At 37.0% G+C, this 17,686-nt stretch overlaps 2 protein-coding genes across 3 annotated transcripts in view; both read left to right on the forward strand.

Moving 5' to 3' along the window:
* The first annotated feature begins 1,142 nt into the window (after window positions 1-1,142).
* On the forward strand, window positions 1,143-15,154 carry hepacam2 (HEPACAM family member 2). The gene is made up of 9 exons (XM_041967209.1): window positions 1,143-1,307; window positions 5,300-5,659; window positions 5,750-6,037; window positions 9,131-9,430; window positions 11,622-11,747; window positions 12,060-12,081; window positions 12,177-12,211; window positions 13,085-13,158; window positions 13,274-15,154. The coding sequence occupies exons 1-9, from the start codon at window positions 1,250-1,252 to the stop codon at window positions 13,382-13,384; spliced, it is 1,374 nt and encodes a 457-aa protein (XP_041823143.1). The 5' UTR covers window positions 1,143-1,249; the 3' UTR covers window positions 13,385-15,154.
* Window positions 15,155-17,088: 1,934 nt separating this feature from the next.
* Window positions 17,089-17,686, forward strand: part of vps50 (VPS50 EARP/GARPII complex subunit) — a 96,113-nt gene continuing 95,515 nt past the window's right edge. For both annotated transcript variants that reach the window (XM_042012399.1, XM_042012400.1), the window contains exon 1: window positions 17,089-17,229. In XM_042012399.1, coding sequence (XP_041868333.1) covers window positions 17,197-17,229 — 33 coding nt within the window. In that variant the 5' untranslated portion in view covers window positions 17,089-17,196. The remainder of the gene's footprint in view (window positions 17,230-17,686) is intronic.

Here is a 17,686-nt window from a genome sequence, read left to right on the forward strand (position 1 = left end):
CTGAATGACGAATATTTCATTTAGATAATTAAAAAAAGAAGTGACATTAGTTTTCTTTGTAAGCAAGCATCCCATGAATGACTGCTTGACAGGAAAAAAATCTGTTTATTTAATGGTGCCATCCCTAGACTAGGCACTTATTTATACAACTTACAATGGTCTAATTCATTTACTCTGGAGGTCAGCTCCAAGCTAACTACACTCTTTCAGAGGATGGTAAGAAGTAGAGAGGGGAAAAAAAAATCTCATCTGCACAAATCAATGGTGGACATTAAATGCTTAACATGCCACTTTTTAAGTAATTAAAACAAATCTTCTCTTATTTATTCTCATAAATTCAACACATGGGATAGGTCATTTTTAGGTAGTGTCATTATTTGATTCAGCCATACCTCCCAACAACCTTCATTTCATGGACTCTAGCTCTAGTGTCTTTAGAGGAAAGAAAGAAATATCCATACTTATGTCTTCACATGGAAATCAATTAAAATGTATTTTTTAAGGCTTATAACGTAGGCTAAAATTGTCGTTTCTTTTAACAATAAATAATTGGTGAAATAAGAATTAACTACAAATTTTTTTCTCTAAATTTGGGAACATTTGTCCCACCATGTTTCCCTGAGGGGTGTAAGCAATATATATATATATAAAAAAACTTATATCACATTGATAAGTTTTTACCTTAAGGCACCTGCATTCCTCAGCCAGTTTTACACCAGTATCAGTCTCTGCATTTTTGTCCTTTTATTTCCAGCCTTACAGCATTATTCCAGGTAAAATAGCTTTTTCCTGACTGTAGTGTCCCCTTACAGCACTGTAGCTTAAAAAAAGCAAAGTGATGTGAGGAGCTGGAAGTTTTGTTTCACAGCCAGGGGCACTGAAGCAGCAGACAGCTGGTGCACCATAATGTAAAGAAAATCTCAACTTGCTTTTTTTTCTGTGTCTCAGTTTCTCTTTTACAGAATGAGAGCCTCACCCTAAGGGGAATTCTTTATGTGTGTGTTATCCAGGTGGACCTCTTCTTTGCTCCCAGTGTCACATGGGAGGGGCCTATAGCTGCCAGCAGGAAAGCTACTGTAGCTCCTCTTATTTCCCTGGCAAATGTTGTCACCACAACCAGTCACATTTCTCTCCTCCTCCTCATCCTCCTCCTCCATCACCACCTCTTCCTCTTCTCTCCTTCGTCCTACATCCCTCACTCCTTGCCTGCCAGTCAGAAGTCCTACATATTCCTAAAGGATAAGATGCCATGGAGGACACCAGAAGAACGGCGCTGTACATCTGCTCTGTTCTGTGTGTCTTAACAGGTGAGCAATGGGTGTCAAACTGTTGTTGTGGGATGCCGTGTTTGAGTTGTCAGGGTTGTGTTGGTGCTAGGATAGCAGTTACTGGGGTTGCTGTGTTTGTTTGGCTGGTAGAGCAAAACTCAGAGTTCAGCTGAGTACAGGGTCAGTGTTTTTGGTGTTGTGGAGTAGCAAAATGTTGACAGAAACCTTACGCTTTATTAGCCTTCATGGATTAAAGATGCAGCTTTTAAAATAAGTTGCATAATTTATAAATGAAAAACACAAAATTGATCTTATTTGGCACAATTAGTCATTTAAGGGACATCAAATGTATGTTTTCCCACTGGATGATGTCAAACTTAACATATTTCTACTATCAATTTAAATGTTTCTTTCAAAGTGGTTTCTTTTGCATGACCTCGCCACAGTCAGGACATCGTGACTTGACAAAATTAGCTTTTCTGCTCATGCTAGTTGCAAAGGCAGACAAAAAGTTGCAACCAGTGAAAAGAAGAAGTCACCTAGGCCACAGGTCTGTGACTCTGAGATAACAGTCTGAAATATTCTTTCTCACATGTGATAAATTGCAAAAAGTCCCCCAATTGTGGACTCTCTCCTTTTTCGATGTTTGTATCATCAACCCACCATGAAAAATTCTATTTGTCTTATCTGAAAAACAACAGAGGATGATGGTATTTGGACACTCGCTCGGCGACTTTATTTAGTATCCAAACAACTGGGATAGGTGTGAGGGTGATAAGGAGCAGGTGCTGGTGGGTCTCCACATGCAGCCGTTTCAATGTTGTGCGCGTACGTTTACTAAACTGAGATATCCTCTCACCTCAAAGCCTATTGTCAGTGTAATCTCCTCTCTATCACCACCATATCCATGCTGTTTGGGGACATCAGTGAAGGAGCGGGCTGGGCACACTTCCCCTCATTCTGGTTTTTCATAAACTCTCAGCTGGTGTAAACACAGGCACACTCCTGCACACAGAAACACACAGAAACTGGCCTGCGGGCTTGAGAGCGGACTGTGTCGCAGTGTTTGCGCTGCATGTATTATTTAGGACATAACACCAAACACACAGATGATCTATTGTCATGAGCAACTTGGGCACCAGAAACCTGGCTGACACCAGCTTGAGGTCAGGAGGAGAAAATATGGATCGGCCAGGGAGAAAAGCAGACAAGAGGATGGCAAAGACAAATAGAGATCAGAGAAACATGACGAAAGATACTTTTCTGTACACTTCCTTCAAAGAGGATTTGAAATTACGGGAAACTGTTTCATAACAATCGTCCTGTAGTTTCTTCAGTTCTGAAACTGAGAGAGATGATACACAAACAGAAGTGTGACTCACAAAAGGACAAAGAGGACCTTAAAAGAAGAACTACGAATAAAAACTACAAATTTTTGAGTTTATTTCACACCATAACTGCGTACTTATATGCTGCCATTTAACTCACCCCGACATCCAAAGACACCCCATTATTTCACCTTACTTTTTAAGTTGAAATTGTCTTAAAGATATATGAGAGCGATGTGGCTGTGGAGTTCATATTTACATGACAGAGTGGGTAATACTGAGTAAGAGACTGAAAGATTCCAGTTGAAATGACAATATCTGCTAAAGAACAATGAAAGCTCTTCATTTCTTTGAGACATTTCTAAGGTGTCTGTTTTGAGCATGTAACCGGTGAACAAACTCCTAGCAACCAGCTTAAACAGTGTTTGTAATTACTTCAGACAGTCTGAGTGTTTGTTTCGCGAGAAGCCAGAATCAGGCAGGCTTCAACCATATCTGACAACAATGACACCCTGTATTAAGCTAGGTCAATATTAACTCACAACAGTTTCAGGACATGGACAGCATACAGCAGGATGCAGATTAAATGTTCAGTTTTGCTTTCACATTGCCACCTTTACTCATTCTGACCAATAACACGGAGTCTGAAATGTTTTCCTAACACTATTTTATCATTGAAAATGCATGCTAAATAAGTTTAGTGACGCTTTTCTGAAATGTATGCATTAAAACTTCAATTCAACAAGGTTAAAACAAAATATATAATCACAACAACATAAGTTGCTAAATGATCAGATTTTATTGTTCTTTTATCTCATCTTTTATTTTATTGTTCAGATTTTATTTATCAAGGTTCTATAATGATCAATTAATTGACTTACTAATGTGCAACATGCCATACATTATTTACAAAAGGGAACAGCCTGGATTAGAAAATACATTAGATATGATCTGCCAAAAATAAAACAATGGCCAGCATCATATGATCCATGTTTTTTTTTTAATCAGTAATAACATAATAATATAAAGTAGATTCCTGCTGGCTTTTTTTTTTTTTTTTTTTTGAAAAACAGTAACATAAAAAGCTGTATAAAAAATCCCAAGCCCTGCATCTAACCTTGGCAAAATTAACTTGCAAGAGAGCCATTCAACAACCCAAACAACGCTATCCCTTATGTCTCTTTTTAACAAGTCATACAACCCAAATAACCCCATATTTTAAATAAATAGTGGTAGAGGGCACTGAAAGGGAAACTCGAAGGTGATTTGTGTTTTGGAAGTTTAATGAATTATTTAATTTTTACATTGTGTGGAAAAGCTGATGGAAAAAAATGTGAATTTGGTTAAAAAATGTATAAATTCTCTCCCTTTCCCTAAATACCTGACACACCAAATATTTTATCAAAACAACTGGAAAATCAATGGAAACTGAAACATGGCAGCCACTCAATAAGAAAACAAGTCTCAACAGTTGATAGGAGGAAAAAATCTACCAAAGCCATGAGCAAACTTTAACCCATCAGATTAACCAAGCAGGACCACATCCATCCAGTAAGAGAACAGTTGTTTGTAGTTTTTACATGAACATGATGGTGGCTATGGGCTGACAGGGTGGAGGAACCCATACAGGACACAGCCTTTGTTTATCAAACAAAGCAGGGATAAAAAAGCTGGAAATAAGTCCTTAAGGTTTAACAAAAATCTAGAAGCAAATATCAGAAAAAAGAGCAAGGCAAAAAAGTAGGAACACGCTGAGATAATACACTTACAAGAAAAAAACTCAAGCGATCAAGGCTGGAAAGCTAGTGACATGAAACAGAGAATCTGACAGTAAACAACAGAAACAGGTAGATGTAAAATGGGTTATGACTGATTACAACCACTCAAGGTCTAAACACAAAATAGGCGTGAAACAAGCACAGGAAGCAAAAGCAAAATACAACAGGAAGTTAAATGAAAGCTGAATAGGATAAGAGAAGTGAGACTAATTTAAAAAAAAAATCAAAACCAAGACCGTGGCATTACCACTATAGGATGCTGACTGATGCACACTTTTGTGTGTTGGCCACAAACAGATGGTTTGGAGCCTGGCAATGTCCCAACAGTCAACAAGGCGTATCGCCCTGTGAAGTGTTTACTTCAACACACAAACACAGGTTCAAAAAACAAAAGACAGAAGCCAACCTATGTTGTCATTTTTGTAGAAAAGTAAAAAAAAAGAGTGCACAAAGAAAGAATACAGTGGTTCAAACGAGTGTAAAAGAGCTCAGTGTCTGATGGATTTTAATATATTATTGTTGTGCAGGTTGCTGTTTGGTCCTCAAGTGCACAAAAGTATTTAATTGTCTCTCAAATACTATTTAATAGCCTTCTCCTTAGCCACCAAAACTGCAGCTGAGTCCTGTTACCTGAAAGAATTATACTGACTCGCCCATTTTAAACAATTTTTTGATAAGTCTAGCAAATCACACATTAAAACACATCAAGTTTTAAAAAAGAATATGTTTGTATTGGTTTCAGGATTAATCTCAAAACCAATATTGTTTGGAATCACCGGGTTAAATGAGCCATTAATATACTTAAAACTCAAGCAATGCATTTTGAATAACAACCAAATCTTACATGGAAGATTTACTAAGTTACCTAACAGCCTCTGTTTCTCTCCTTTTTAATTCTTTTTTTTTCTTATCTGTGCTAACTCAGAGGTCAGCTGCAAATTCATCTATATCCCTTTACTGGTTCATCATGGCATTGAAGGGGAGTCCTTGCATCTGTCTGTGGAGACCCGCTTTCAATTGGATGAAGCTGAGATCCAGGGAACTTGGTCTCACACCAAGCTGAATGGTGCCAGGACCACACTGATCACATTTACCAAAGCAGCTTCAATCGCTGACATGATGTACAGCAGCAACCTCATCTTCAGAAAACCCAATGTGTCTTTGCTGATCAAACAATTAAACCAAGACTATGAAGGGGATTTTCATCTAAGCCTCAACATACAGTTTCATAACAAAACAGAGTCAGTTTTCAAGGAAGAGGCAACTATTCATGTGACAGTAGATGGTGAGTTACATCGTTACCAGATCAGATGATTTGTGTTTGGACACGACCCCAAAATTGACCAATGTGTCTTTTTTTTTCTTGTTTTTCTAGTCCCTGTCTCTACTCCAGTCATTGAGAAGAGCCCGTCATATGCAGTCATAGAAGACAAATCAAATGTGACTTGGACTTGTTCTGTTGAGAGAGGAACAAGAGTTGTGTACCAGTGGTTTAGGGATAATGTTGGACTGGCTCCCAGTGAAAGGTACCATTTCACCCATGACTACTCTACACTGTTCATCAGTCCTGTGAGAAAAGAGGACAAGGGAACCTACCGCTGTGTGGCCAGCAATCCAGTGAGCCAGGGCCAAGACAGCAGGCCGGTGGTACTCAGTGTGTACTGTGAGTACCAGAATTGATTTGTCCACCTTTTTTTTGTCTATTTTATAGAAATCTAAAACCCCTTCAACTTAAATTATTTTCTGTTTTGTTTTTTGTTTTTTTTTCAGATGTCCAGAATAAATTTGAACTACATTAAATGTTTGAACATTTGTGGTGGTTTTTAAGAGACCACACTGAGTTTTAGGAAAGCAACTGAACAAGCTAAGACACTACTTACTTAATGAAATACAGTAGTTCATTTTCAAATTTTTATGTGGAATTATATGAAGTATTTTTGAAGTGCTGTACCTGCAGTAGATTACCAGAGATTTGGAGAATCAGAGTAGAATTCTGACTGGAAAGCAAAGCTAATAGCTACTCACAAACAGGCCACTAAAGAGCAAGTTTTTGCTATTAAGCCGGACAAACTTCTGTATTCTGCGTCTCATAACACAACCATTTTCTTCCCCTTAGTGGTAACATCAGAAATATATAGAACAATTTGAGATGTGGACTGCTTCGGTTGTGGTGGTCAGTGTTGATGATGGTGCTGTAGCTTTGCTCTGCCTTTGAAAATCTAGACTGTAAAAATCTGCTTTGTTGTCTTTGCTTTTCACCCATGTTCCTTTGATATTGATCCTGTCTGGCACTTTATTCAGTGTGATATGGAATTGGTTGTTTTCATAACCCTTCCGGCTTGAGCTAACTTAACGAGTTGTTATGTTTTTGGAAAACTTCAAGTCTGCCTCTCAGCACTGAAAAAGTGCAGGAACTTGAGAGCATTGCAAAGTGGGCGCTTCTGGGAAGCTATAAACAACTCTTACGTGTGTTTCTTATATTGAACAACAGGGAGTATAGTTTAAATAATATAGAAATGGGACAACCCTAACTCTGATCCAAATCCCACAATTAATTAATTAAGTTCCAGCAATTTCTGAAGATTTTCTCCTAAAGCTCTCGTACTAACAAGCCACAGAGTACGCCTAACTATGAGCTGTCTCTTTTGCACAGTGTCCTGGAAGTATTTGGTCATATGTAAATTTCTATGAGCTCAGCCTGCTTACCGACAGCTGAAAACACGTGGATATTATGGAAAGTATTTGCATGGGAGCAGACTTATCTCACAGGGCTTCTCTGTTCTACCACAAAAAAAGTGTAGATGCACTGATAATGCTTTACTGATATTGTGAGTCTGGGGGTAAACCAAGAACCTTATCTTTAAAATTCATTTAAATTTCTGTTTTAATTTCCATGAAACTCGTGATTCTAAGTCCATGTGCATCATTATCTTTAAGTTATTGATGCAAGTACTTTGACAAAAAATAAACTTATGCTGGCAGTGTAAATGTACGTTGTGACTATCTTGTAACAATATTTCTAGTTATTCAGAGTTTAAATCTATTTAAAAAATGGATTTTTTTGTGCTTTAAAAAACGTCACTGAAGTCACATTCAGACATAAGAGACATACCACTTCTTACTTCATTAACTTGTCATAGTGACTTTATTTAGTTATTAAGGCAAGTGTCACGTTTACATTAATGTTCCTAATGGTTTTATTCACATTCAAAAAAGAGGAAAGAGATGGTCATGGAACATACAATGTCTGTCATATGCACAAGACTGGGCACCACATTAAATACAGAAGATAGGGTATTTGTCATAACGTTGTACACAATAAGATCTTTACAGGTGTTGTACTTTGTGTGCATATGTATCTCATTTGACCCAAATGGAAACCTAAGAAGGTGAGTTCTAAGGTCTCTGTAGGCAACCATGTACACAGCAATTTGTTGTGACCAAGCACACTGCTGGTTTGAATTGTTGTACACATGCATGGCATACTGCTTGCTGTTCATGCTAATCTAGATGCTGATTAGATGTTAATATAGAAAAACTCGTATGTGCAAACTACAGTAGAAACATGCAGGTTTTCGAAGTTCTCTTTCTGTATATTCGCAGCGCAAAAAATGTTCCAGAAGTAACAGGATTCACGTATTTCAGGTTTAATTGATCAATGATGAGTATGTGGTTAAACTGAATAGTTTGTTGCTCTGCTTTGGTAATATTACTTTTGAAAGAAAAATGAGTAAGCATAAACTTTTCAAGCATCACTGGCATGAAAAAAAAGAAAGGATTGTGTGATTGATCCTAGTTTTATCCCCCAAACCCCAGGCTTGCAAATCTTACATGCAGTGCATAATTGAGAGTACTGTCATATTATCCAATCAATCTGCAAAGCGACATTGACTCAATTCTACAAGTAAATGTACTTAAGTGTCTGCAGTGCAAAGGTGGAGCATCTTCTTAATTTTAAAGTTTTACAACATTATGGTCTTTGCTTCAGCAAAGAAAACAATTCCTCATTGAAGTCATGGCAGCATTAGCATTAGCTGGTTGGTTATAGCCTAGCATTAGTAGCTTCACTTCCTCAGTCATGCAGTTTACACTAGTTGGAATCTTTTGTCTTTATACAGTTCAGACCTCAACTGTGTTGAAAATAATACATGTATTCCTTGGTCAGACCTAAGATAATTTTTTTGTGGTTTTTATGTAAAGTGCGGTATCACTGAATCATGGACCCCACAGGCGCTATTGAGATTGAAGTCAGTGTTCACTGGCACTTTAACCCACCTATCCATCCATTTTGATCCGGCTTGTCAAACCTGTGACCTGTAGTCAGATGTTAAAGTGGACCAAACATTCATCTAATGCATTAAAACTTTTGCTAAGAAAGAGTTTACTTTGTGCTGTTTATCTAAAGTTAGAATCCACGTGTTACTACTGTAATATAAGCTAGCTGAATGTTTTTGATCCTTGATCTCACCAAAGTCTGACAATGTAAACTGACTGACGTAAGCCATATTTACTCAATGATCACTTCTGTTTACATACTGTCCTTACCTTAAACGTTCTCAAAACCTGTAAATATTCTGTCCCGGCTTACCTCTTGAGACCCATTTTTACTTGTCTATAAACTCACTGGCTATTGGAATATCAATCAACAGTACACAAAAGCAAAATTAGCCTACCATGCTTCAGATTGAGACAGTTCATAAAAGAAATAGTATGTATTGTGCTTAAGCAAACTGACATGTTTTCCTGACTCACACAGATGGTCCCTACAACTTAGAGGTGAATTCTGGTCAGGGTCTTCGGACAGGACAGGTGTTCACCATTAATCCCGGACAGCTTGTCTTCTTTGAATGCCAGGCCGACTCCAATCCTCCAAACAGCTACGTCTGGATCTCCAAAAGCCCCAATGGGACACAGATCATCACTGAGGGCCCACGACTGGAGGTGCGCTCCTACAGACTGGCCCAGGCTGAAGAGTACCTGTGCCGCGCTTTCAACAATGTGACACAGAAACAGGATGAGGCCCAGTTTACGCTGGTGGTGGCCAGCTTAGGAACAGGTGGGTAGAGGGCGGAACACGGCAAGACGGAGCAGAGGGTGGGTAGGTTTTGGGAATCTTCTAAGAAAAACACTCTGTAAACAGTGTGTCATGCCAAAAGCAGAAGAGTTTGGTAAGCTTTGAAAGATCCTAGGTGCCAATGACAAAGACTGGCTGGCTTTGGGAACAGATGGGATGATAAAATACTGTAGGAGGAGCATTATTCTGCAATTCAGCAATTAAATTGTGAAAGCAGTTGATGCATAAAACATGAAATATGCATGGTTAATATGAAACTAAGGTTTTATCTCTGTTACTAGGTTCCAGTGCTTGCAGTCTGTAATAGAGTTCTGTGGCTGGGAAAGTAAACAGTGGATAACAGCTGTTGTATTTGTTGACTAAGTTTTATAGCATGTAGAGTTTCTGTGTGCTGAATGCGACATAGATATGTTGTCTTGGTGATACCGAGACAGGAACATTGTTGATTACTGCTGATAATGGCTATGATTTAAAATGCTGCCAGATGAGTCAACATGTCATGTATACTTTATTTCTTATTGACACCTAAATCTCTTAGGAACTTTAAAAGATAATCTTCTAATAATGACAGTTTTAAAAAATATTTAACAGCCACACAATTCTGTAGATGCAGAACTGTACAATATAATTTTTTTAGGTGGTGTTGGATGACATACATATACATTGTCAGTGAACAGTAGATAGTTTGAAGAAGCAGACAGGAGTTGTGGCAGTTGCAATGTTTGCTAGTTTCTTAATATAATCCTGTTTTTATTTGCTGCCAGACGTGGATTTGGACAACAAACTTGTTTTAAAGCCACCTGTCTCCTTTGATGAAGACTGCAATTTTACCTTACAGAAAAAAAAAGAATAACAGGTTTACCCCTTTAGCTTTGATGCTTTAAACAGTTAAAATGCCAAAAAGAAAAAGTATTTATGAGCAGTCATTGCCTACAGAGTTCAGAAAACAGGGCGTTCTCAGTCTGGAGAATCAGGGAGGAATTCTGACAGGGGGACTTTTAATTTTTTTTCTAACCTTTATTTAACTAGCCAAGTCATTAAGAACAATTTCTTATTTAAACCTATGACATGCTATCATTATAGACCATCCCCACACAGAGGCTAGTTTACAGTAGGTGTATCTGTGAAAGTTTTTTATCTTGTCCACAAGGAACTGGCATTTTGGGAGCCCAAAAGTGGTCATATTTAAAACTAAGTCCTAAAAGTGAATAAATTTGAAAATGCCATTGTTTTGTGTGTTTACAACTCGTCAGTCCACACAAGTGTCTCCTTTTTAGCTTGATTCTCCATTATCTTCTGTTTTGCATGTTGGCTAAAATTCAGTGTATGTGCTTATTCCACATGTTATTCTGTGTTCATGTGGCAGCATTACTGCACCAATAACAGGCCTGACACATACTGTATCTGGAAATTTTTAAAGAAACAAAATCAATTCTGACTCAGTGTGGATGTAGCCTAGATAAGCAGAAGCAGGATACTTGAGCGAATACTATGGCCTATATTTTGAGTTTCACACCATGTATCTTCTACAACAGCCAGTTGTTTATTTTGTTGCTATTTTCTCATCCAAAGAACACCTGTGTGACTCCATATCAATATTCACAATAGTCCATGTTGTATACTGATGATCAGCTGAGTCTGTCTGGACTTTTTGGACACCTTAGTGCTGGGCATTAATTTAGCAAATGTTAAGTGGTTTTTGTGCCTTTTTCAGGCTGACAATTCATTTTTACTGTCTCAGAGTTGTTATTTTGGGATTAAACTAGCAGAGTTTTAATTCACAGTCCAGCCACTGTGTATGCAGTGACATAGTAAACAACTGTCCGACACAAAAGATATGCAGTATATGATATTTAGCTTTGCTTTGACTATGGCTAAGTACCTCATTAAACCTAAGATCTAATTAAATAACATATTCTTAGCTTAGGAGTGATGCCACACATGGAATCCTCAGCTAAATGCTAACATTGTCATAGTTTAAAATTGCTTGTATATTGTAGTCAACAAAAATGCAGTTTAACAAGTCAACAACTGTATGTTGATCTTTTGAAAAACATGGCTGTATTGATATCCAGTCAACACAACAATTGAGGTAAACCAACCCTGCGGTCCACAGAACCATGTTGCAAGCTTACTTGTTCGTATCATTCGTAACACTGTTGTTTATTAACAGGGAAAGAGAAGCACACCCAGGAGGGCGCATCTGTTTCTCCACTGTTGGCCATTGTTTTCAGCTCTTTGCTTATCATTGGCTGTATGCTGCTGTTTTTCCTCAGGAGAACATGCCACCCGAAAAGAGGTTAGACATTGTTATCTTACTTTTGCTTTGACATGAGTTTGTTTAACACGATCAAAGCCTGAAATCTAAAGGCCTGAGCTGAGATGTGAATATTCTGGCTGTAAAATTCTGATCTTTTCCGGGTAGAGTGGTTTTCTGCTGAAGTTTTTACATGCAGAAGTTACTCAGAAATGTAAATAACTTGCAAATGTAGTCAAACTGAAGGCAACCAGGGCAAAATAACATCTCCATTTAAATGAGTCAAGGTAATGTTAAAAGTTTCATTGGTTACAAATCTGTGAATAATTGTTTCTATCGCTCTGATCTCAACAGTGCTTGTAAACCTTTACGGCAGGTACGTCGTTTAAACACTAAATCCACAGATGCTCATCACAATGCCTTTAAAGCACACATTTTAATTTACAGCTTATTTTGAATTTTTGTTTTCAGGTCATTTTCAGAGCAAAAACGACCACATCGTTCAGGTAAACTTTTTTTTTTCCAGATATATCTATGGATGTTTTAACTTCCAACACCACCAACATACACTTAATCATTCAGGACACCCATATAACAGAGTATGTTTTTTTTATTTATATATAAACACATCTGCCATTGTATTTCAGGAGGTGTCATTATAGGAAGCAATGGATGACTGGGATTCTGGTTTTGCTTTATAGTCCAAGTCATTTCTGAAAAACAGGTTTTAGATGGGAGGAAACTAAAGCAGAAAAGTAAACAAGGTCAGGATAAATGACTCAGATTCAGACAGCTATATTGATCCTAAAGGACAATTCATTTGTAATTAATCCACTACCACATATCAACAAATCATTCTACAGAATAGTGGTTTACATCAGTACCTGTAGTTCAAGAGACAAAAAGATTGTAAGACCAGATGTAAGAAAAGAAAAAGATATCTATAAAAAAACATTGGTGAAACAATGATAAATGAAAAAAAGATGGAAAGGTTAAAATATAAATTAATAAGCACATGTCAGACTACTTTCATAGCTTGATGGCTGAATAAATAAATAACTTGGATAAATGATTTTACTTAATGGAGCTCAGGGTGGCCGCGACTTGAAGGCATCATCGCAACATCAGTAGCCATAATATGATGGGGTTGTTTGATGATGGTGATTGCCTTCAGTCCCCCAAACTGAACTCTGTATGAATCCAATTATATTTGAGCAGATCCTGACATTTTTATTCAGGATGTTCCTTTCCTTAACAGAAAGCAAGCACATGTTTGTTGAATTATATTGCTTTTAGTGTAAAGTTTGACTTTATGACTTTAAAACTGCCCTTACTGTAATATAAATGTTGGTGTGACGTGAGAAATGTGCATCAAACAGGTCACGAGGATGCAAAAGAGGACTTTGGCATCTATGAGTTTGTCTCCATACCTGGGAAAATGGAATCTGCACAGGTGTGTAACATGTTACATACTGTGACATACTGTATCTTTATAGAAGAAAAAGCATGTTTGCTAATTTCTTGTTTGTTTTATGCTTTGCATTTTCCAAATTGCCACTTTTTTCCAGGTGTCATGCAGATCTCTTGCTCGCCTCGAGTCAATTCAGGACATGCACACCACCATCTATGATGTGATCAGACATGTTCCTGAAACTCCCAGTCATAGTTTGCTCAAGTAGCTACGTTGATAAAACTTACACTTGCAGTTCAAGACTTCTGTGTAGCTTTATCCTCACAAGTCTCAGCTGTCAAAGCCTGAAGCTCTGAGTTTGGTGGCCCAGTTTATTTTGCACAAGGGATTACGGAGACTTGTTGGGGTATCTGATCATGCACTGTTACTGTTGTGTGTCTGGGAGGTATATAAAATGTATTTTACTGATTTTATTGCAAGATAAAATACATGTATGATTTGATATTTTAAAAAATGTCAAAGGGTAATTGAAGTTATTTTATTTCCGTTCAAGAGTGGTTGAAAAAAAATAAAAAAAGACCCAAATTCCTACTCTGATTACTTTTAAAACATAGTTAATTTAATATATGAATTCATTGTTGTCAATAATATATTTTTAAGATAACATTTCATGCTAATGAAATATGTTTTCTGATAAGTGTTATAATGAAAGCATTTCCTTGTATGAGATATATTCTGGTGAAATGTAAATATTGTACATGGATTCCAAAAAAGGCCTTTAAAAATATTATTCTATTACTATGATTTGCTCCTATTTGTTTATTTCCATAGCAATGCAGAAATAACTGCTCTGAGAGGAAAAAGAAAAAGTCATTCTGATGATCCATTTTCTTGGTCTGATCTAAATTCATGAAGGAAAAACAATATATTGGGGACTAACTGAAATAGATGTATATATTTAGATATTAAAGCAAATTCTATGTTTTTGTACAATGAGCATTTTTGCAGCTTCTGTCATCTTCAACATTACTCAGTGTTGGTCATTTCAACTAATCCTCCATCCATTCCTTATAATGTGCTATTATAGAAAATGAAGATTCCTCATCAAGAACTGATGCCAGCTGTTAAGACATGCAGTCTAGTTGGGTAGTTGCGTGTGCATCTAAGGTTTCTATTACTACTCAACCTGATCTTTCTCTATGTCCTTGTGCATGTATTCCCCACATTGTGTATGACAGTCTTGTCAGTCTGAAATGTTCCAAAGTTGCTCCTATCTTACTCCCAAAAGGTCCACTTAGGTGGTCATTTTTAGTTGTCTGCACATCAACTCATCCACAAGGCCAACACTATGTACTGTATTTGTATTCCATGGAGATGCACTTGTAGATTCTGTGTAAACTGTGAATATTTGGGCTTTCTGAGATATTCAGAAGGTTCTCTTTAGCTTTGGTGCTATGATGCCCTGGCTGCAGCAATATTTAATGCAGGTTGCAACTTCTCAGATTACATGCAAGGGTGTGTACCTTAACAACAAGCACCAATGTCTTTATTAAGAGGTGAATCTGCAGCTTTGAGTTTGGATGGTTTGTAGCTTGTTAAATAATATGTGTAAGAAGTTTCCCTTCAGGATTATCTGCCAGACAGTATGGTTTGATTGTATAAAAAGTGAAGAAGATGTCGCTGTTCACAGATGTGGAAAATGCCCAGAGGAAGAGTAAGATGAAATGAATGCATACTGTATGTCACGGCCAGTGACTGAGTCTTTGAAAAGTTTTCATTTATAGCTTTTAGTTGCAAGTTTAGGCAGCAAAACTAAATATAAATACAAAGACAAACTTTGGAAAATGGATCAACAGAATTTAGTTTTCTTACTTGGCTATCAGGGTTTCTGTACTGGAAACTTTACTATACTATGTTCCCTCAAATGTAGCATTTGTTTCTGCTTATGACTAATATATTGAAATTCTTAAATAAGAAAACTATTAATGTACAGTTTCCATTTGTGTGTTTTGTATTAAAGATAACTGTTTACTATTCAGTGTCATTTGTTAATGTGTTTATTGCATACAATCACACAAAAACAAGCAAATTTTTTTGCAGTTTTTCTCTTGATATTTGTATTCTTTCCCTTTATAGCATTAAAAAAGTCAGTTTGAAATTGAATGAAATAGTCGAAGCCAGCAAATCTGTCAGTTATTTTGCTGCTTAACAGTCAGTTTTTATCTGAAGTCTTGGCTGTGATCTCTCTTCTCACAGGAGTTTGAGATGTACTTATTGTTCCAAAAATGCAGCACAGGGCTTGTTTGCATTTGGTGTATTGGTATGCTGTGTACCTGGCGTGACGTGAAGGCTGGCAGCAACAGATGGATGGTTCAGCATGTGGCAGAGTGCCCTCCACCTGCTCCTGCTGAAACCTTGTCACGAACACATAAGACTGTAGAGTGTATTTGTATGTTAATACAAGTTGAAATAAGTGTTGAGGCTTTATCTTATGAATCACATGCAATTAACAAATTTTCTATAATGAATCCCTTAAAGGAACAGTTCTTTGTACTTTTCTATTCAGTACTACGAGAAGTGCTGTAGCACAAAAAAAAGGTTTTTACTATAGTATATATAAAACTGAAATGCTGAAAAAGGCACTTTTTATGGTTTATTTCCTGTTAATCTATTTAATTTTATTATAAATATAGAAAAATTAATAACCCATTGAAGTATAGTATATGGCATACTAACAAGGCAATTAATTATACCTTCATAAGTATTACTCATTTACTCATTAAAGTAAAACATTGTCAAAATCTGACCATCCTAATTTATAAATTGGAGATTAACATGATGATCCCTTGCATAACAACAAGTAGCTTATTGAAACTAGATCTAATAATAGCTTCTGAACGGACCAACTGAGTGTGCAATGTCTTTGTGGTGGCATCTCCGGGTAGAGGCGGCCATCTGTTCCGTCTCAGCGTATGCTTGAAGGGAGCCTCCTCATTGTGGATGACTGCCTAACAAACAACAGTGGAGTAAACTCGCCTTAGGAGAGCAGCCTCACCTTCATTTGACTGGGAAATAGCTTGAGGCACTATTAACCAGGAACTAGATCTCACAGTGCCTGCGGCATGCTGCCTGCCTGCTTTAAACCAAGTGCTGCTTGACAGAACACCTGAAGGGGCAATTACATAGCGGGCAGAACTGATGCCTGCATGCACCATTTTCGCAATTATTTAGAACAGTTTACAACACAGAGCCAGGTGTAATTGCTTGGCAGAGTTGAAGGTACATGGCACAGAGTCATAGTTTGTTCACATAATCGCTCTTGCTCATGAATGTAAATGTGTTTTACTTAACAGTGCAGCAATAATAATAATAATAATAATAATAATAATAATAATAATAATAATATATAGACATTAGAATCCAAATAACAGAAGACAAACAAGTAAAAGTAACTGATCCAAAATGTAAAATACTGAAAACAGATAGTGAAATATAATAATAATAATAATAATAATAGCTTAGCTTTTATTCTAATTAAATGTAGTATTTAGGAGTAAAAATCAGTTAAACAAATTTGAATTCACTCATCTTTCTGTTTTTTTACAGTATCTTTTTGTATTGTACCACACAAAGCCAAAAATAACTATTGCAATCATAGTTAGCCTCCTTTGTTGTGCTATATTACTACCACCAAGTGGTATATGAGAGCAACACACACTGAGCTGTTGATGCTGTGCAATATATTTTTAAAAATTTTCTATATATATATATATATATATATATATGCATACATACATACATACATACATACATACATACATATATATAAATACCCATCATAAAAACCTATACTATCATTATCAACTAAATATTTTTAGCTTGTCTTGGGTGGGTGATTCCAATTACCAACTGAAAAAATACATTTCCCAGGATGCTTGAAGACTTCCAGTTCCTGCTTTACTAGTCACGTGACAATAAACTATGGCTTCTCTCTCATAGTGATGGATTCGCGTTGTTGACAACAAGGCAAAATTCACGTTTTAATCATTAATTCACTTATTGACCCAAATTGGACTTACGATGCAGAAGATCAAGTCTCTAATGTCCCGTCAGGTGAGGAAAGAAGTCCTTCTGAAAATGAGCTGTTAGTTGTTTGTCTGGTGACAGCTGCAAGTAGCTAGCGTAAGGGCTAGCTAAGCTAACTGGCTAATTTGACATCTCACAATTTGCCTATTTAAAAGGCAGAGTCAGCTGGAGTAACTGCAGTATGTACCGACAGCATTACAGCTACGAACTGTTCACCTCTCACAAAAACAAATTTTGTACTTGTAGTCCCACTCACGCCCTTGTCGTATATATTTATCATAAGACAAGCACCCAACAACAATGCACAACAGTGAAAACTGGGCGGTTAGGGAAGTTCTTAATTTGCACAACCAGTAATTTTACAGATAATAGTTCATTGGACACAACAGAGCTTATCGCTGTCATAAATCTGCCCAGTAGTTCCACTTTTGCTGAAAACTGTTGTGCGCTCATGAATAGCAACCTGTGACAACGGGAGGAAGTT

The sequence above is a fragment of the Melanotaenia boesemani genome, chromosome 17, assembly GCF_017639745.1.
Source record: "Melanotaenia boesemani isolate fMelBoe1 chromosome 17, fMelBoe1.pri, whole genome shotgun sequence".
NCBI classification, from domain to species: domain Eukaryota; kingdom Metazoa; phylum Chordata; class Actinopteri; order Atheriniformes; family Melanotaeniidae; genus Melanotaenia; species Melanotaenia boesemani.